A 21,994-nucleotide genomic window follows, 5' to 3' on the forward strand; every position below is an offset into this window, starting at 1 on the left:
CTTTTGGACTTGTACATAGCAATAATACTTCTTGCCATCTCAAATTAATTTTTCTCTGTGGCAAAGAAATTACCCGTTTCAGGGTCAAAAAAGACAAAAATCAAATAATACGGTCTTGATAATCACGGAGTCTGGAATTAAGAATAATGAATTTTGACTTGTTGACATTTTGTTATTTCATCTGTCGTAAAGCTAACATACTGGGAAGCATGTTGCTCTTAAAGGTAAAAGCATTAAACTAAATGTCATTGCTCATTTAGTTAAGCTAAATTCTTTTTTATTGTTGAGATGAATTCAGATGAGTTCGATTTGACATATTATCTGTGATGTGATATTTGGCGGCATTTTATTCCACGGTCATGATTGTGTTTTACAATAATGAAGTCTCCAGTAATTATTATCTTTTGTCAAACATATGATTTGAATAAAGAAGGAGTATTTATTTAACAAAAAGCCAGGTATCAAACTTTTAGAAAGCATACAGTTTTTTACAGTTTTGTAGCCAATCAGAACGCACACTGAATCCAATCTACTTTATAATTTGGAGATGAAGGAAAAAAACTGCAGTGAAATTGGATTTCATTTTTTAATGTATTGTCGCGAATTAGCATGATATTTCTTCAGAAAGACTCACTTTGCTTCTTCCGTTTGCGCTGGCGTCCAGTTCTATCACCGTTCCCACTGCGCACTCGTCGATAAAAAAAAGGAACACGAAAAAATAGAGAGCTGTGGACAGTCTATAGCACCTGCAGTAAAGCTGAATTGGAGATCTAAACCAGCACATGCATCATGTCACTAGCATCCAATACGACGATTTTAATCATTCGTAACGGAACTGCTCATGGCCAACAGAACTCATCGTGTCTCTTTGTCGATTCGACTGCAGAGAAAATCTCCAAAGTTTGCGCTTATTGTTTTCTTTGGCTGGGCAGTTTTTTCGGGAACGTCTTTATTATCATCATCGTCTACAAACACCGAGATTTACGAAAAACAATTAACTATTTCATCGTGAACATGGCCGTGTCTGATTTGCTTTTCCCACTGATTGTAATCCCTGTTCAGATAACTGAGTTGCTGACTGGTTCAGAGCATTGGCACGTCAGTGGAATCTTAGAATCGATAATTTGCAAGTTGCATGTTTTTGCAGCCTTTTTGTCCATCAATGTTTCTGCTCAAAGCTTGGTGTGGATAGCAATTGATAGATCTGTAGCCGTCGTTTTCCCATTGAAACGTGGTCTAATTTCAACCAAGGTTCGGACAGTAGCTATCGTATCCACTTGGATTGTTGCAGGCTTGTTCAATTTTCCAGTACTGATAACTTTTGGACTTGTTGAACAGCGGAATGACACATTATGTGCCCCAAACAGCAAAGAATCGCCTTTCAATAATCAGGAGGCTATTGCGGCATATGGCTGGCTTCGAACGACTTTCTTTGCTATTGCACCGTTTTTTTTAATAACCATTTTGTACACTGCGATAGCAATCGCCTTAAAAAGGCAAAATAAAGCCCTCGCGGGCACTGCACTAAATGTACAACAGCAGTCTTTAAAGAAACGGCGACAAGCCATTCAAATGTCCGTTGTTATCGTAGTGCTGTTTTACATTTGTGTTATTCCATTTATTTTCTTTCATTTCGTACTTCGGCTGGTAAAACCTTCTTGTGCCTTATTAAGATTGTTTTACTTTTTAGCTTTTTTCATGTATTACTCAACTTGTACTATCAATCCAGTAATTTGTCTGTCTTTTGTTCAAAGTTATCGTCGTAGATTGAGAAACATTTTATGTCCCTGCTCGAAAATATGGAACAGTGAAATGGCGAAACAGGAGAAAATTACTCTAGAAGGAATGAAGGATCTTTCGAAAGAAAACTGTCAGGGGACGTTAAAGGACACAGAAAACAACGGAGAAATATTAGTTACTGTTTTGTAGATAAAGCCATGGACACAACCTCTTAAAAGCAAAAAACGTCGCGAAGATAGAGCAGAGGTATAAACTGAAATATTCAATACGGAAATTTGGTGAAAAAGTTTGTATAACTGCCAGTTGTTTAGTAGTGGGAATTTTGAATCTCTTGGTTAGAATTATTTCATGGGATGATTAAAAATAAAAATAAATCCTGTCTTATATGTACATTTCGCCAATAAAATATATTAAAAATGCAGGTTAAAAAGCTGTTAAAATATCACTAAACGTTTTCGATCTATTCGATCATCATCAGGCAGAGCAAAAATCTGCATGAAGGTGGGTGTTTTTATAGTTTAGGCTTTATCCGTTTCGTGATAACAGTTCCCATGGGGAACAAGGTTAGGTCAAATGATTGGACTTGTTTGTTAAGTTCTTGATGGAAACGTGCGATATAAAACGCTTCCTTTTTCCTCCTATTCAACCATGAATGAGCGGTGGTTAGAACGTCCCACGAGAACTTGTGATTTGCGTGTTTCTGTATGTGTTTAGCTGGCTCCGACTGCCCATTAACATCTGAATGCTTGTTGACACGAACCTTCAGGTTGTGTGCTGTTTTGCCAATATATGTTTGTCCACATTTACATGTGCTTTACTGCTCCTTATATGCCTGTGACTGTACAACGCTTAATTTTCGGAGAAACCTTTTCTCTAAGATGGGAAATTCAGGTCATGATTGGAAATTCGATTATTTTCAAACCGGAATTTTGTCGAACAGAAAGTGCCCATAACTTTGTTTACCTCCTTAGTAGAATATATTAATATGAAGAGCTTTCGTCCGCCTGTAGATATATTTTACATGTTATTCAACTAGCTTGTATTAAGAACGAGTTTGCCAGAGGACCAGGCAGGGGTGATACATGCTATCTCTCCGATTTGGATGAAACTTTGCCAAATTGAAGGGCTCACCCAATAACTCTGAAAGACAAAGTGGGTCGGCTTTGCGATTTTTCCCTTGGGAGTTAGACCACCCCCCCTGGTTTTTGACCCCAAATCCCCAAAATTCCACTAAAATAAGCAACAAATGTAGACACCGCTCCTGGCTACAGAATATAATGAAATTTGTTGTTATTCCACACACATAAAGACTAGCCCATGGTTAGTTCACACTGCAAGTTTCATGTCATTTAGACTGACAGGTGCCAATCAAGAATTGCCAACTTCTACCCATGTCACGCAACAATTTTCAGTTATGCAAATTAGCTCAAATTCTGATCCAAATATCGTCGAAGTCCAACTTCCTTTTTCCAAACAGTTTTTGCCATGTTACAGGTTTAGCTTTGTTCTATTAAAATCACAAATAACATTTTTGGCATCTGTTAAATTTTGGCGACAACAGCTGTTAAAATAACGTGACCTGAGACTGGTTCTAACAAAGAGCCAAGGACCAAATTCAAGAAAATAAAGCACTATAGATCAGTTCAATGAACACAATATCTAGGTAATTGCGATTAACAGTGTCTGTAAACACAATTTATAGCCGTTAACTCTAGCGGAAGGCGATATTCAGTGCAATATTCCTTTCAGTTATAATAAATATCCCCTAAATTCTGTTCTTATTTATTGAGTGTAAGGAACGGTCATGATGTTTTTTTTAGTTCCAAGGCATCGAGGTGCAAGATATGAGTTTCAGTAAACCAGTACATTACGTGGTTTGAAAGCTCTTGAATATCCATAAAAAGATAACAATCTTCACACTTGACCTTGTTACTGACCTTCAATTACTTATCGTCAACACCTTTTCACACTGCATATGAACAATCTGTGCCCGCCGTAAGCAGCCCTGAAATCGACCTGAAATTGTTATTTGTCTTGACCGATTTAGTCTCAAGCTCACTCTTTTGTTTATCTGTTCACTGACGGTCCGAGGAAACTTTGGATTATTCTTTGTTGCATTTGATATTACTTATGTAAACATACAGTAGAACCCCGGTAACTCGAACTCGGATAACTCGAACAACCCCGCTAACTCGAACTAACTTCCATTTCCCTTGGACCTACTTTTCAGTCATTTTTACTCGGTTAACTCGAAAACCCCGCTAACTCGAACTGTTTCTTGTTTCCCTTAAGAGTTCGAGTTACCAAGGTTCAACTGTAGTTTCGAAAAGCGAACTAAATGTGTGGGAAATCGCGCCCAAGACCATGGTCAGCGGTAGAGAAAAATAGCAAATTATATTTGAAATACATCATTTTTTTTCTTTGGCTAAAAAGTGAATGATTTTTTCACTTAATATTCAGACCCTACGAGTGTCTTGCAATTCTGTGTCCAGCAATAAGAAAATGAGAATTATACTAGGGCCGCCAAGCGGCCTGAAGTAATAATTCGGATTATATAAACAGACGAAGTGAGAAATATATGAGAAAACAAATGGTAGGAATTTCCCAGTTAGTGCTTCAAACCACTTTTTAACGCTAAAAATATAAGGGGTACCCCCTTAAAAGCAAAACAAGGGCCTGGGTCTACCCATAAGGCCCTGGTGCCTAGGTCCCGCGGACCCATGATCCTTCGCTGGCTTTTTGACGCCGTGAAATAGACAGGCAAAGCAACACCCTATAAATACACCAGGGAAGGGTGAAGGGTGGGAACCTCATATTTAAGCACAAGACCAATAGGTCATCTAATGCAAAAAGTAAGTGTGAGAAATTTACTGGCGGCTGCTATTGTAGAAGCAACACACACTAGCATAGCTTTAAAATATGACTGTCTATTCCTGCTGCACACATAAAAAATTTTCTAGCCAGCCCACAATGCGTTATAACGGTTTGTGGGGCAGTCTAATTGAAATTAACAACTAAACGGTTGACAGAATGTATGTTCCTAAAAAGATAAAATAACTAAATATCGTTGAAGACATTATTTGGGAGAAAGCTTTTTGCCTTGGTCAAAGACGGGCAAAAAATGCCTCTGTAGGTTTGTCTGAATCGAGCCTGAAATATCAGATTTTCTAAGCATAATATAACATATAGCGAGTAAGAAAGACACCGCAAAAAACTCCGTTAGGAGAGTTGAGGTCAGAGATAAATGTAAACTCAGGGAGAACAACTTCCTGGCTGGGTGAACTTAAAGTGTTAGGGGCTATAGTAGCTTTTTATAACAATGAATAACGTGTGTACTACCGCCCGAAAACATACACCCATTTGCCGCGGTTTTGCTCAAGGCGATTTCGCCTAGGAACTCCGACAGACGCGGCGCGGGCGGATTTTTCTGGATTTACCGACGTCTGCCGCGGCAAGTGAGGCCGCAGTGTAGTAAGTTATAACGGCAGTTTAGATAGGCTACGGATACGCTTGTGTTATGTTCAAGAACGTAACATTTGCCGGTGTGATACCGTAATCCCTTGCTTGGCAAAAAATAGACGGGTTCCAATAAACTTGGTATACGTGACATACACCAAAATAAATAATTATTATTATGTAAAACGACTTATTTGGATAATTGTGGACCCAGACTTCCCTCTTGCTTTCATAGCAGATCAGTCGTTTTCTCGAAGGAGAAGTTTGTTTAGTTAAAACTTCTGTTTTTTTAATAATTAAAAAGCCCAAGCTTTAAAATAAAAACTGAATGAAAATATGCTTGAAGTGGTATAAAATAATAGCAACTAATTGAATTACTCAAGTCGCTTAAAAACAAGGACTTCACGCATTCCATTTAATTTGGCACTGCAAAACTGTCCACATTTCGCTATGAAGGAAAGTTTTTTACGCCAAAAATGCATTTATAATAATCAATTTACATTACACCATGTAATGTAAACTTATGTAAACTTTGAGGTTATGGAAAACCCTTTAAGCGATTTTCTTATCTCGTGATCTGCAATCATCTGCTTATCATCTTAAGTCTCTGAGTTTAATGTCGATCTGACAAACAAACAAATAAACATATGGGTATTCGCCAGGTTCACTTGTAGGCTTTTATTAGGACCGGAACGCAAAAGGCGGGAAATATACAGGCATTTGCCAAATGGCTAGTAAAATCAGAACGATAAGATTTGATAGCCATGGGCTTCGCGATGTGATATTCCGCGAAGCAGACAGTGAGAACAGTGTAGAATCTTGCTGCTTTTTCCTGACGGAATGGTAAAATCACTAACATTGAAAACAATTATGAAACCCAGTAAGTGGGTAAGCACCGATGTTGGAATATGAATGATTTTCCAAGGTTACTTGTTAACCTTAAAGGACTGGTGGAGAGCCACTTCAGAGTGTTGTGACGACTTCCTTAGTTGCCGAAGTCAAAGGTTTATAAGGACTTGAATAGACTTTCACATGAAGAAAGTTGAAAGAGGCTTAATCAATTCTGTAGGGCCAAACACAGGCCGAATGGGCGGGTCTTGAACCAGAACATATTCCCGTACGAAAAAATCGTCAATTTTGAGAAAAACTCGTAACAAGAACTGAAATGAACGAGTCCTTCAAAATGTACTTGACATAAAAACTCCTGGTAAAAGCGACGCTTTTAAGCAACTGATGTTTTCCGTCTGGAAAGGTTCGGTACAATGAACTTCATTTGATCGGGTCTATCACTAGACACATGGGTCCTAGGTTTTTGGTACCAGGAAAACGAGCTTCCGTGAAAAAAATCGTGTCGTGAAAAGGGAAATCTTTCATAAAGATCCTTTTCGTGGTAACCTATGAAGTGCTGGAATAATACAAGAGCCTCCTGACCCGATACGCGGGTAAAGGTGGAGACATATAGGGATGGTATATTAAAAACCGAAGGCTCATTTCTGAGAACCCGCAATGATGTGGAGAATACACGGTACGGTTTTGGGGCGATTTTTAAGTCACAAGGCGCTAGGAGTAATTGTACTGTGCGAGTCTAATTGACTTCACCTTTTGACCGTCGTCAACGCTAATTCTGGTAGCTCTGCAAGGGTTACGACCTGGTTCAGGCTGCAAGAAACACTCTGTTTGCAGAGAACAGAAAGAGCCATAGTTGTAATTTTGAACAAATTTACTGTGGTAAAATTAAGTTTCTATTTATCTGTCTGTCTCAAAATAGACAGAAAAGCATTTGCTCTGCCAGCAGGTAAAGCTTGCAGCATGGTTAATTATCACATAAGTTGGACCTCAATCATACACCAGGGGCACCATACATGGGGCCAGTGGCATTCTAGAAGTCAAGGCAAACAATGAACATTGGACCTTGTCCCTTTCTTGGACAGAATATCTCATTCAAAGGGAAACTTGATTTGACAATTGCTGATCAAGTTTTGGGAGCAGATAGTGCATCCACTTGAGGAGTTCCCAATCTTCCAGAATAAGAAGATATTGCTTCTATATAATAATATATATTTGCAAAAGTTAGTATCCACAAATTTGGGGAAAGAGGATAATGATTTCCAGGAGGTTGACTTGGAAGTGAGTCGAACAGACCATTATCATCACTGTAATACTGTACTTAAGTTTGCAGCTTCGTCATATATGTCTTATCAGACTCCGTTTGTTTCTAAATGGTCTCTACGAGTGCTATCATTATAAGACTGCATTGAGTTCCCAGCTTCTTTAGATGTCTATCAGACTCGGTTTGTTCCTTAATAAGCTCGACGAGTGCCTAAAATAGGCTCTACAGGTGCCTGAATAGGCAATATTGGTGCCTCAATGGGCTCTATTGGTGCCTCAATAGGTAATATTGGTGCCTGAATAGGCGATATTGGTTCCTGAATTCATAGGCAATATTGGTGCCTGAATAGGCAATATTGGTGCCTGAATAGGTAATATTGGTGCCTGAATAGGCGATATTGGTGCCTGAATAGGCAATATTGGTGCCTGAATAGGCAATATTGGTGCCTGAATAGGCAATATTGGTGCCTCAATAGGCAATATTGGTGCCTGAATAGGCAATATTGGTGCCTGAATAGGCGATATTGGTTCCTGAATAGGCAATATTGGTGCCTGAATAGGCAATATTGGTGCCTGAATAGGCGATATTGGTTCCTGAATAGGCAATATTGGTGCCTGAATAGGCAATATTGGTTCCTGAATAGGCAATATTGTTGCCTCAATGGGCTCTATTGGTGCCTCAATAGGCAATATTGGTGCCTAAATAGGCGATATTGGTTCCTGAATAGGCAATATTGGTGCCTCAATAGGCAATATTGGTGCCTGAATAGGCTCTATGGGTGCCTAAATAGGCTCCACAGGTGCCCGAACGGGCGCAGCAGAAGTCCAAATGACTTATCGGTCGCCAAAGGTTCGCTGAACTTCTATCCTGACGAGTCATTAGCCATAATCGACAGATCATCAGACTGAACTTGTTCGCAGCGAATCTATTCGCTCGTAAAGACTCTCGAGCGAGAGAAGAATCTCCTGAAAAGTATCATCGTCTTCTACGTGAAAGGTCTTTGCGTCGTTTGGCAGGACCATTCATCACGTATTTCAGGCAGACGCCGAAACAGTTTCGGCGGGAAGATGGCGACCAGCAACGAGTCCTTCTATGCGACTTTGTGTTGCCAAATGGATATCTTCAGCGATGCAATATATCTGAAGAGCGACAAAATATCGCTAAAAAGAAACCTGCTGTGCCAAAAACACAGAGGAATAGCCTGAAAAGGTAAAAAATTAGCAAAAATACAAGATAAAGGGCAAATACTTACCGTAGGGTTTGAAGCACAAGGAAAAAAAAGCCAGCGAAGGATCATGGGTCCGCGGGACCTAGGCACCAGGGCCTTATGGGTAGACCCAGGCCCTTGTTTTGCTTTTAAGGGGGTACCCCTTATATTTTTAGCGTTAAAAAGTGGTTTGAAGCACTAACTGGGAAATTCCTACCATTTGTTTTCTCATATATTTCGAACGGAGTCTGTGAAATATAATCGCTTTAAAAAACACATTTTCGATTGTTACTAGAATTGCGTGAAACTTACATGATCAAGTCGCGTGACTTTGCCCAGCACGGGTTTTATTTAAAAAACCTTACTTACAGAGTTGGCGATCTGTGCATCTCAAAGTTGAACGTGGCTTTTCTTTCTTGTTTGTTTTTGAATAATTCTCAGAACAAATGTGACATATCCGTTCGTTATCCGTGGGTGAAGGGATTTTTTCCCTTGACCTCTTGTCAAAAAGATATAAGAACGCATCTGAGAGCAGTAAAAGTCTCAAAGACTGGTATCCCTCAGAGAAGGATTTGATTCTCGCTCGCGCTGGACATTTCAATGAAGATTGCGCTAATATGACGATCTGTCAGAGGCACTGAGCTTAGCTGGGTGTGTTTTGAAGACCAAGCAGGAAATATGTGCATCCCCTTCATGGAAATCGCAAAGGCAAGCCGGAGAGAGGAGCAAATCTAGAAATGAGCAGACAGATTATGGAAAATTGGAGAGTGCTTATTCCAGTTGAAGCAGGTTAAGTAGGAAGAAATTGTCTACGCTCGTTCTGTGCTGCTGTTTAAAAAATAAGATAACCTTTTTATCGCGGTCTTTGCTTAAGCTATTGTAACACAGAATAATGCAAAAAGGTGCAAATTATGGCCAGTGACTAATCTAATTCTTAGTTTTCTTTTTCAAAAACACAGAGGAATAGCCTGAAAAGGTAAAAAATTAGCAAAAATACAAGATAAAGGGCAAATACTTACCGTAGTTGTACAGAAACAAGGTCAAACATCAGACTAGTCTAGCGGTTCTGTCAAGCCACTTTTGAGAGTCGGTCTGCAGGTACATTCGTATTTACCTGGCGGTTCAGGGTTTAAAGTATAATAGGGCCTTTCTCGGTCTTTAATATTTGAAAGGGTTTTGCGGTCCAGGAAGAACAAAGTACATAGCGGTTTGCGGGATGTACGACCTCCTATAAAAAACCCCCGACAATAGCCCCTTGCTCAAATACTCCAACACTGCGAGTTCTAGTCCTATTCTAGTTTACGGACGAAAAACGTAATGTTGACACAGGCATTGACATTTTCTGTTAAGTTTTTTGGGGAGAGGGCAGGGAGGTGGATGATAATATCACGGTGTGATTATTAAAAAAATAACGTAAAATTTTATGAATAATGCTGAACTGTTTTCAGGAATATGCAAACTGTGTAGAACTGATCACCTTGCTACTATGCGAGTCTCGACACCGGATGAAGTTTTGTGCATAGAGCAATCTGAAGAGTTACCTATTGTCCCAATACCAATACCGTAAAATTCCGGTTATAAGCCCCCCCCCCCCCCCCGATTATAAGCTCCCCCGGGTTATAGCCCATCTACCTGGAAACAAAAAATACATCCGATTATAAGCCCCCCGGATATAAGCCCCCCCTCTACCGGATGACAGTACTGAACAGGGCTAAATGTTGCTTTATTGTGCGTTTTTACTTAAATACGTATTTCGATCAACACTCCCGTGGCCCGTTTCGGAACGATTTTCTCATTCCGCTTATAAGCCCTCCCGGATATAAGCCCCTCCGCTTATAAGCCCACCCAAAACCCGTTACGAAATTGTATAAGCCCAGGGCTTATAACCGGAATTCTACGGTATCCGGAATCCTATCTCCAGAACCACAAGCGTCAACCAAAATTTCACTGTCTGTCGAGGAAGAGCCACTAGCTGACGAAGCTGCACTGAAGGGTGTATTTCTCATGCCCTGAGGAGGGATGCACAAAGACATACCAATTTTTTATGAGTTTCCAGAAGCACCTAGACATAGGAAAGCACCTTGTAAGGGAGAAGGAAAAACACCATACAAAAATGGGCCGAAATTTTAATAAACTTGCCAAGAGGTCTCTGGAAGCTACCTAAACAATAGATCAGAGCAAGGTCAAGCTCCCAAACAGCCGTTACCATGAGTTCCACCTGTCCAGTCCCAAAGGGATGGGTGGTGAAGATATCCAAAAAAGGGATCCGCTTTTCAGAGGAGGTCAAGTCTCATCTGAAAAGGAACTTCCTAGAAGGTGAGGCGACTGGAAGAAGGGCAAGTGCAGTGGATGTCTACAATAAACTAAGAACTTTGCGCGACGAGAGTGGAGAGAAAGTATTCAACAAAGAAGATTGGCTGACTGCTGAGCAAATAGCCCGGTACTTTAGTAGACTTTCTGACTTGCACAGAACTGGCCGACTAGCCATAGACCAGGCTGATCAGAAGAGGAGGAGGAAGGCTTTGTTGCCGAGGCAGAGGAGATAGTAACAAGGCTTCGAGTTCGAAGTCAGCTGGAGCTTTAATTTTATTATTGTAAGACACTGAATGCTTAAATAGTTGTAAATTCTAGCTGTTTACCGCCTGTAGCATGGTTGCGTTTCGAGGCGCAGGCTAAAGCTGCCAGAATGAAGTATACATGGAGTTTACAAAAAAATCGCGGATTCCACATAGGGTAAGTTGCCGTTTCGCTAGCTTCGCTTGCAGTTTGCTCTCTTAAATGGTCGGTGACCCCCACTTTTTTTTAACGGATCACTTTTGTTAATTAATATCTACGTTTTGCGAGAAAATGAAAAAAACCTATCGAGTGGAAGTTCGATTTTTTTGTCACACTGACGGTTTGAATTCCACTTTTTGAGCTTTCCCTTTTGCCGTGCGACAGTTTCAAACTCGTTTTTTTCAGGGTTAAGTTTTACAAATAAGATGGCAAAACTAGGAATTGTTTACGCAACAGACGCACTTCTACAAAACGTGATTAAGATCGTTAGCCTCTGTTTACGCATTTCGATATTTTTAACAATAAGCCCTGTAAACTATGCTAAATTACCGTGCGCCAATTTTTCAAAATCAGGGTAGTTTTCCACACGCTTTTTCTCTGAAACGAAGTCGGTGACCCCAACCTTTTATTTTTGCATTTCTGACACAAGTAACTCATTATTTGACTGCAGGAAAAAACTAAAAGAAATCTATCGAGTAGAAAATTTTGGCGTGAACGTCCTTAAGGACGTTCACGCTAATTGCTGATGCGCTTCCTTACTGCCCACGTAATTCATGTCGCAACAGCACGCCACGTCATGCATGAGCATGCGCGCTGAGAAAACTTTCCAAGCACAAATAGGGTGGGTAGCCGTTGTGTTAACTTCGCTTGCAGCTAGTTTCCTCGCTTAAACAGTCGGTGACCCCCATTTTTTTTCGGGATATATAACCTTTTGGGATAAATCTCTATCGATTGACAAAAAAGGGCCAAATTTAAATGTTATTATTTTTTTCATTTTCTCTTCCCGCGCGCAGTCACAGTCACATTTTGCTGTTTTGAACGTTTGCAAATCCAGTTGTTTAAGACAAGGTTTACTCAAAAGGACTTTAAAAGTGAAATAATTATATTTGTTCAATAGACCCACTTAAATAAATTCGGACAAAAGAATTTGGCTTGCATCATTCATGTAAAATATTTTGTTGCCAAAAGCCACAGAGGTCATATCGAGTGACGAAGTCAAATTTAGCCAAATAAGCGCCTTTCTTTCAGATATCGTATCTCATAAACGAATGCAGTGACCCCCAATGTTTTTTACATTTCTGACATCAGTAACTTGTGAACTAGCAGTGGTGAAAGTTTAAAAAAAAGTTGCAATGTTGGAAGATTTTTGCGCGAACGTCCTTAAGGTAACTTGTTAGTCAACCCGTGGATGGAATGACAACTTAGAGACTCTATATATCAAAGATGTGCCAAGACAACTTTGAGTGAATTACATCTATAAAGTAACTAATAAAAATACCTTTCTACCATCCCCACCCCCAACCCCTGTAAGAGGCTTCCCGGAATGAGTATAAGAAGCTTCGAATCCTCTTCCATTATTTCCAGGTATTTTCACTTAAACTTTGAGCCTGCTTGCAATCTAATTTTTTAAACGAAAATTCAAAGAAAGAAAATCAGGGCCCCGCCATATGTCTTCTAAGCTGACATAGCTTGCTCCAAAGCTGCATTTATAGGCTAATCCATGGTCGTACGTCGACTAAAATGAAGTGCCAGAAGTCTTGCGAAAGGTAAAAGCAAATTGTATATTTCATCACAGATAGGTGATTGAACACAGTCCATTTCTTATCATTGGGTCTTATTTCCTGCAGTTGCAGTTACCGCTGATGATGCTTCCGGGCTCATGCTTCGTCACGCACCCACGAACAACCTCACGGACAATTTACCATGTTTGCCTCTATGCACGAAGAGCCGAAACCATTAATTTAAAGTTTGTTTTAACCCACAGTGGAATTATAAAAACGAAAACTCGAGACTAAATTGGTTAAGACAACTAACAATTTCAGATCGATTTCAGGCTGCTTACGGCGGGTACAGATTGAAATCTTCATATGCAACATGTCGACGATAACTAATTGAAGGTCAGTAACAAGGTCAAGTGTGAAGATTGTTTTCTTTTTATGGATATTCAAGAGCTTTCAAACCACATAATGTACTGGTTTACTGAAACTCATATCTTGCACCTCGATGCCTTGGAACTAAAAAAAAACATCATGATCGTTCCTTACACTCAATAAATAAGAACAGAATTTAGGGGATATTTATTATAACTGAAAGGAATATTGCACTGAATATTGCCTTCCGCTAGAGTTAACGGCTATAAATTGTGTTTACAGACACTGTTAATCGCAATTACCTAGATATTGTGTTCATTGAACTGATCTATAGTGCTTTATTTTCTTGAATTTGGTCCTTGTCTCTTTGTTAGAACCAGTCTCTGGTCACTTTATTTTAACAGCTGTTGTCGCCAAAATTTAACAGATGCCAAAAATGTTACTTGTGATTTTAATAGAACAAAGCTAAACCTGTAACATGGCAAAAACTGTTTGGAAAAAGGAAGTTGGACTTTGACGATATTTGGATCAGAATTTGAGCTAATTTGCATAACTGAAAAATGTTGCGTGACATGGGTAGAAGTTGGCAATTCTTGATTGGCACCTGTCAGTCCAAATGACATGAAACTTGCAGTGTGAACTAACCATGGGCTAGTCTTTATGTGTGTGGAATAACAACAAATTTCATTATATTCTGTAGCCAGGAGCGGTGTCTACATTTGTTGCTTATTTTAGTGGAATTTTGGGGATTTGGGGTCAAAAACCAGGGGGGGGTGGTCTAACTCCCAAGGGAAAAATCGCAAAGCCGACCCACTTTGTCTTTCAGAGTTATTGGGTGAGCCCTTCAATCTGGCAAAGTTTCATCCAAATCGGAGAGATAGCATGTATCACCCCTGCCTGGTCCTCTGGCAAACTCGTTCTTAAATTTGTTTTTAGGAAATAAAAAGCGAAAGTCAGTTTTTGCAAGCTCGGCGAAGTGCATCAACCTGCTAAACAGAACCTTACTTTTAAATCAATTCTCCACAAGCACGCGTGATTATGTTACAAAATTCATGCTTTTCTAAGCCATTTTCAGTCACAATTAGAATTTAAAATACCTGCATTGCAGTAAACATCGTAAACCGTTTCTTTTTTTTTAACATGTTTTGCGACTTATAAAATGCCTCCTTAAACCGTGCCACAATCAAATCAAGATGTTCACGGCTTTCGCATTTAAGTAAAATATGTAACGGATATTATTCCTTGCCATCTCAAATTGCTTTTCTCTTTGGCAAAGAAATGACCCATTTGTAAAAAAAAGTTAAAAACCAACTTATACAGTTTTGATATATACGGATTCTAAAATTAGGAATAATGCATTTCTACTTGACATTTTGTTGTTTCATCTGTCGTAAAGCTAATATACTGGGAAGCATGTTGCTCTTAAAGGTAAAAGCATTAAACTAAATGTCATTGCTTTTGTCGTCCAGCTAAATTCTTTTTTATCGTTAAGATGAATTCAGATGAGTTCAATTCGACATATTAATTGTAGATGTGATGTGATATTTGGCGGCATTCTTTTGCACGGTTTTGACTGTGTTTCACAATAATGCCGCCTTGACTTTTTCCTAATTTCTAAAAAACTAAATGATCTAACCGAAAATTGCAAAATTTTATACGCACCCGAAACAGATCATTCAGCAACACTGATACACGTTAAATCCGATGAACTGAGACATAAGAAAGGTCCCGGTTTCTGGAAATTTAACCAATCGCTTCTTAAAGACGAAACCTATGTCTCCAGATTGCGTACAGAAATTCCCAACTTCAGAGAAAAATATAGCAACGTCGACGACTTAACCCTCAAATGGGATTTAATTAAGATGGAAATAAGAGGTTTTACGATTAAATACTCTAAAAATAAAGCAAAGAAAAGAAAATCTGCAGAAATTCACCTCCAAAACCAAATCAATGAACTCTACAAAAAGGCTGAAAAACAACCAAATAACAAGCAAGTTATTAACGAGATCTATCATATTAGAACCCGCTTAAAAAATATCATGCATCATAAGACAAATGGGACGATTCTTAGAAGCAAAGTCAGGTGGCATGAGCACGGGGAACGAAATACGAGATATTTCTATGGCTTAGAAAAACGAAATTATGAAAAAAAGACAACTACAAAATTGAAGCTTTCAGATGGCAGTTTCACCAACGACCAATCCAAAATTCTACAGGAACAAATGCACTTTTATAAAACCCTTTATACATCAAATAAGCAAAGATCTGCGACTTTAAGCGATCCTCTCTGCAGTTTCAACGAAAACATCATTCCATTAGAAAATGACGACATGTTATCGTGCGAAGGAAAAGTGACTCAAGCGGAATGCTTAAAAGCTTTAAACGAGTTCAAAAATGAAAAATCGCCAGGTACAGATGGGCTACAAGCAGAATTCTACAAACACTTCTGGAAAGAACTGCACACCGATATGTTACAATGTTTTGATTACGCCTACGATAGCGGTAAACTATCGATATCTCAAAGACGTGGAATTATAACTCTCATCCCGAAACCGAACAAAGACACTACTGTACTCGATAACCTTAGACCAATTTCGCTTCTTAATACTGATTATAAAATATTAACGAAAGTCATTGCAAAACGGCTAGAAAAAGTACTTCCAAAAATTATTAATCCCGATCAGACCGGCTACATTAAAAACCGGTACATTGGCGAAAATGTTCGTTTAATTTCCGACATCATGAACTACACAGAAGAAAATAACATTCCGGGAATCGCCCTATTTATAGACTTCAGAAAAGCCTTCGATACCATTGAAAGGGATTTTATTAACAACTGCCTTGAAAAATTCAATTTTGGGCCGAACATCAAAAACTGGGTTAAAATTTTGTACAACAATGTCTCCAGCTGTGTTCTTAACAATGGATTTGCATCGGAATTCTTTTTAGTAGAACGAGGTGTTAGACAAGGTTGTCCGTTGTCCGGACTTTTGTTCGTAATTGGCATAGAAATACTCGCAAGAGAAATTAAAATTGATACCGGCATAAAAGGCATTAATGTAGGTGAGAAAGAAATTAAAGTCTCTCTATACGCAGATGATACCACTGTTTTTGTTCGTGACCTGGATTCTGTTGACCACTTACTAACTCTACTTGATAAGTTCAAAAACCTCTCCGGTCTAGAAATTAACACAACAAAGTCTGAGGGAATGTGGCTTGGTCCATGGAAAAAGAAAACCGAAACTCCCTTTGGCTTTCGTTGGCCGCGGGACCCGATAAAAGCTCTTGGTATCTTCTTTTCGTATGACACAAATAAAACCAACGAGTTAAACTTTGCAGAGAAAATCCGGAACTTAGAAAAGACGCTTAATAGTTGGAAGAGAAGAAATTTAACACTCTACGGAAAAATAAACATTGTGAAAACTTTCGGACTTGCAAAATTAATCTACAATGCATCTGTTCTTGTCATTCCGGAAAATTTTATCAAAGAAATCGAGAAATTGATTTTTGACTTTATTTGGGATGGAAAGCCCGCAAAGATAAAAAAATCAACTATCATTGGTGAAAAAAAACACGGCGGTCTTAAAATGACTGACTTTAACATCATGAATAAAGCTTTAAAGGTTGCTTGGATACCACTTTGCAAACCAATACTGACGCGTCCTGGAAGATAATCCCTGAGATCGCATTAGAACATCATGGAGGCCTCTCTTTTCTGACACACTGCAATTATGATATCAACTCGCTGCAACTTAACCGCCTCCCAGGCTTCTATCACGAAGTCTTAAAACATTGGCAGAGCTCAAAACAAGCCTTTCAGAACAACACATCTCTACACAACGAAATAATTTGGAACAACCGCAACATAAAAATCGAGGGTAAAACAACTTTTTACAAAAATTGGTTCGAAAAAAATATTCTACGTATTAAAGACCTTCTCCAAAATGATGGTAGTTTCCTTTCTTTTGAACAATTCTCCGAAAAATTTCATCTTGAAACACCTTTTACTATATATTTTGGATTGATCAATTCCATTCCGAATGACTGGAAAGTAACAATTAAAAGAACTCCCCGGGAAACAACAGAAAATGGAAATCATAAAACAAACATAATTTCTACCAAAAACGTCTACTCCGCTATGTTAAAAAACGTATTTTTACCCCCAACCGCTGAAAGCAAAATTTTAAGGTACGGTTTTAACCGAGCAAACTTAAACAAAGTTTATGAATTACCCTTCCAGATAAAAAATGACATAAAGATATCAATGTTTCAATATAAGCTTATTCATAATATCCTTCCAACAAAAGTTAGCCTTTTTAAAGCCAAAATAACAGATAGTGATTTATGCCCTCAATGTCTCACTGACAGACACTCTTTAGATCACATGTTCTTACACTGCTCTTTAACTTTATCTTTTTGGAATTTATTTCAAAACTGGTGGTCCAGCAAAACTAAAGAAAAGATCACATTATCAAACAGTATGATTTTATATGGAATTCTTGACAAAAAGACGCACTCGTACTCTTTAAACTACACGCTTCTCATTGCAAAATATTCTATATTCTGTAAATGTTTACACGATGAAAAACTATGCTTCGAAAGTTTTCTGTCACTCTTAAAAGAAAGACTTAACATACAAAGAGAAATCGCGATCCAAAATAACAAACTGCCTGAATTCAAAGAAATATATGAAAATCTTTTGTAGTTTTTTTTTTTTTTTTTTTTCTCTTAAATACAAGTACGTTACCTTTTTTTTCAATACTACTATTTCTACGTTTTCTTTGTATCCTTGTATAATCAAGTTTAACGATAAATGTATGCACTGTATGTAAAACAAATTGTAACGCATGTAAATACCTTTTATACTTTCTTATTATTTTTTTTCTTTATTCCTGTTCCTGTTTTTTTTTATTGTTTCCTTGTACTGTAAGCCCTAACACCAATAAAAGCTTTTTATTGCAAAAAAAAAAAAAAAAAAAAAAAAGTTTTTAAATTCAATTAGCCAGTTTAATAATAAGACCGCATTTTTACTTAAATAATTTGATTATAGGTCGGAGTGGGACCTTTGCATCTGGGAAACAAACCTTACTCCTTCAATATGCAACTTTTTCTATACAAATTATCTAAAAACATAACTTATCAGATGTCATTGACCTCAAAAAAAAAAAAAAAAAAAAAAAAAAAACAATAATGAAGTCTCCAGTAATTGTAGTCCTTTGTCAACCATCTGATTTGAAGAAAGTAGGACTATTATTTAATAAATAGACATGGTACATGTCTATTTATTATAAATTCATGTATCATACTTTTAAAAGCATACACCTTTTTAGCCAATCAGAACGCGCGCCGAATAGGCTTTTATAGATTGTGCTAGCATAATTTTTGGCATAATTGGAGCTAAAAAGCATAATTTGTGAAACGAGCACTGCCACGGCATAATTAGCAATTTTTAGCACTTTTTGGAGCATAAATTCATAAAATGTAGTAAATATGGTGTACTTTCTACAGAAATAAATGAAATTTAGGTAGTTTGTTCTTGCAATGCGTGTTTTAGCTATACAATTGTGATTGTTAAGTCGTTGGAGGTATTTTACAAACGGTTTAGAGATGCGAGCAGCTAATTTGGACAGCTGACGGCCGTGATAAACTGCCATAAACACAAATAAATTTACAACAACAGTTTATTTAAAAAAACATCATAATTTGGTGTCGTTATTGCGCACCTCTATGTATAGAATCTACGTCATTTTGTGAGCATAATTTCGGAAATCAGAAGCATAATTTGGGAATTCTGGCATAATTTTTGCATAATTTGGCAAAATTTTGAGCACTGCTAGTAGCATAATATGCCACTTTTAGGAGCACAATCTATAAAAGCCTAGCGCCGAATCTAATCTGTGTCCTAATTTGGAGATAAAAGAAAGAAGACTTTTTGAAGCGAAATTATTGGATTTCATTTGCGGATATATTGTGCCGATAGATGTTTTAATTCATTACGGTTTTGTGTTTGAAGCGCTCGCACCCACAGTAAGGCAGAATCTCATCTTTTTCGACACTTATTTCTTTATTCGTTATCTTTACTATATTAATAGGAAATAGATTTAGCCAAGCCTAAAACCGGAGCTCCACACTTATTTTCTTGTTCTAAAAATTTTGTCAAAATAGCTGTTACTGAAGTTACTAAACGTATACTACTCAAAAATATTCAAAGCGGCAATAAATTCTCAACTTCAATCGCAGAAATTGCGCTTACAAAATGTTATCATTGCCCTAAACAAAAAAATAAGATTTGAGCCCGCAATTAAATGGAAAACTATAACCTGGTCAGCGGTCAGCTTCAACAAACACATGACCTCGACGAGCTGTACACCGGATACTGGTCAGCGGATACCTTGTTTTGACAGTTTTCAATTGATCATAGGATGGATGTCTAATATCAAAGATACAAGCCGACGTTTACATTAACATTCGTTGGGATATGGTAAGATGGCATTCTCCTCCACCAGTCAGGTTGCATTGTGACTCTCCTCCTCCACCCCGAGAGTCTGTAGGCGTGCGCGGGCGTTCACTCACTCGATAACAAAAATTTTCCGGCTTCATGGGTTTACCAAATTTCAAGAAGGTAAAAAGCGTTCTCTGGTAAAATAATTTTAAAAATTATTAGCTTTCGACAGCAAGACTGCTGTCTTCGACGGATAAAAATAAAGTGATAAAATGGACCTAAAAATTTGAATATGACTAGCGAATCAGTATAAAGTTAAAAGTATGTGTAAAAGAATGGTAAAAGAATGCTAAAAGTGTATAAATTACTGTTTGTTTAAAAGAATGTTATATTGTCCTGGTAGAGGGCACGAATTGTTGTCGGCTTCGACTGTTTTTGCCGTGTGCCACGATTCTAGTGTCTTTCTAATGCGATTATTGCCCTTGTCAATTATCTCCGCATTGTCAAAGTCGATGGCGTGATCAAGAGTCCAGGAATGTTTCGCTATATTGGAGCCTTTAGCACATTGTTTAGTATTCCTGATATGTTCTTTTCGCCGTGTACTAAACGATCTTTTTGTCTCGGCGATGTAACTCAAGGGACAAGACGCACAAGGGATTTTGTAAACAACATTGCACTGGTCGTCGACCCGAGGTCGAAACTTGGGAACAGGGAACTCTTGATGTAGTGTCTTGATTGGTTTGTTGGTTACTCGGATATCGTGACTTTTGAGAATTCTTGTAAGAGGTTCGGTAATACCTTTGATGTAAGGAAGGACCGCGAAACTCCTACTATTCATTGGATCAGCCCAACTGAAGAACATCCCAACCAGTTCTTCAGGAGAAGGTGTTGGGGGAGTCGAAGATTTCTTTCTAATAATATTCTAATTTCACCAAATTTCCTTACCCATGGTGCTCCGCTGGAGTGCTTCGCGCGCTGGAGCTTTGCTTTTATGACCTTTTGGACTGCCTGTAGATATAAATAACTGTGGCTATAAGCCACAAAACTCGGAAAATGTATTTGGAAACAAGAATCGACCAACAAACTGACAAATAAAGATTTGCCAAAACGAATTATGCTAAACATTCTACACTTCAGTTCACTTCACTTAGCTTGATTTTCATCTAGCTGCTCATCAAGAGCAGGCCGAAAGGACAAGAGATAGAGTTCCCATCCGTTGCAAATTGTTTTCTTTCTCTTTATCTTTCCTTTTTGATTTTTGAAGGTTAGGCAAAATATTGGAAAAATTAAGCTTTGGTCTATTTCAAGAAAACTGACATTAAAACAATGCTTCGGCTGGCAATTAAGCATGTTAATATTATGTAATTTAACTAGAAAAGTAAGTAATCAGAGAACAGGTCTAATTCTCTAGAGGTCTTAAAACACTTGCACGCATTGCGTGCCTATGTTTAACAGGAAACGAGTGAAGGATGGAAGGAGTGAAATTCACTTCGCTAACTACAACTCTTTCCGAGTTAAAAAGGGAGGTTTTAGAACTACCTTTGTGTTGGGAAATAAAGTGCGATGCGACTTTTTTCCAAAATATATCTTCTCCACAAGCACGCGCGACTTAGCAAATTCGTGCTTTTAATTTCTTAGCACTTTCAGCCAAAACTCGAACCAAAACATTTGACATGGTAGTACACATTTAAAAAGTTTCTTTTAAAATCGTTTTGATGATTGGTTGTCATTATTCAAACACACTTAGGTGCATTACTAGCTATTTTTAACGTGGTTTGCGGCTTAATAGAATGCCTCCCTTAACTGCACTTTAATCAAATCAAGGTGTTCACGGCTTTCGCATTCGCCCAAAAAAATTTAATATTATTCCTTGCGATCTTAAATAACCTTCATAATATGTGGTCAACGAAATAATTCGCTTTTTGAAAGAAAGATAAAAAACTATTAGAACGAGTCGTTATCTATAAATACGTATTTTAACAACAATAGGAATATTGCACTTCGGCGTGACATTTCTCAATTTATCTGTCGTAAAGCTGTTATATTGGGACGCATGCTGCTCTTAGAGGTAAAAGCATTAAAAATTTAAATGCCTTACAACTGTGATGTGATATTTGGCGGTATTTTATTTTACGCCATCAGATTGTGTATTGTGTTACAATAATGAAGTCGCCAGTGGTTATTATCTTTTGTGAACCATATGATCTGAATACAGAAGGAATCTTTATCATGTATCATACACTTAAACAGCTTTTTAGCCAATCAAAACGCGCGATGAATCCAATCGAGATGAAAGAAAGATAACTTATTGCAGCGAAATTGGATTTCATTTCCGAATATATTGTGTTGGTAAATGTTTTTAATTCATTCAAGACTGTGTCTCCAAAGGCGCT

At 38.1% G+C, this 21,994-nt stretch overlaps 1 protein-coding gene across 1 annotated transcript; it reads left to right on the forward strand.

The window, feature by feature from the left end:
* The first annotated feature begins 569 nt into the window (after positions 1-569).
* Positions 570-2,150, forward strand: LOC144666966 (neuromedin-U receptor 2-like). Its single transcript, XM_078528419.1, has one exon. It carries the CDS (start codon positions 790-792, stop codon positions 1,927-1,929), a length of 1,140 nt encoding a protein of 379 aa, XP_078384545.1. The 5' UTR covers positions 570-789; the 3' UTR covers positions 1,930-2,150.
* Positions 2,151-21,994: the final 19,844 nt, after the last annotated feature.

This window comes from Oculina patagonica, chromosome 9 (assembly GCF_052425735.1).
Source record: "Oculina patagonica isolate OP01 chromosome 9, crgOcupat, whole genome shotgun sequence".
NCBI classification, from domain to species: Eukaryota; Metazoa; Cnidaria; class Anthozoa; order Scleractinia; family Oculinidae; genus Oculina; species Oculina patagonica.

Coding starts and splice junctions, on each gene's coding strand:
- LOC144666966 (XM_078528419.1), top strand. CDS start 790: ATGTCACTAGCATCCAATACGACGATTTTAATCATTCGTAACGGAACT.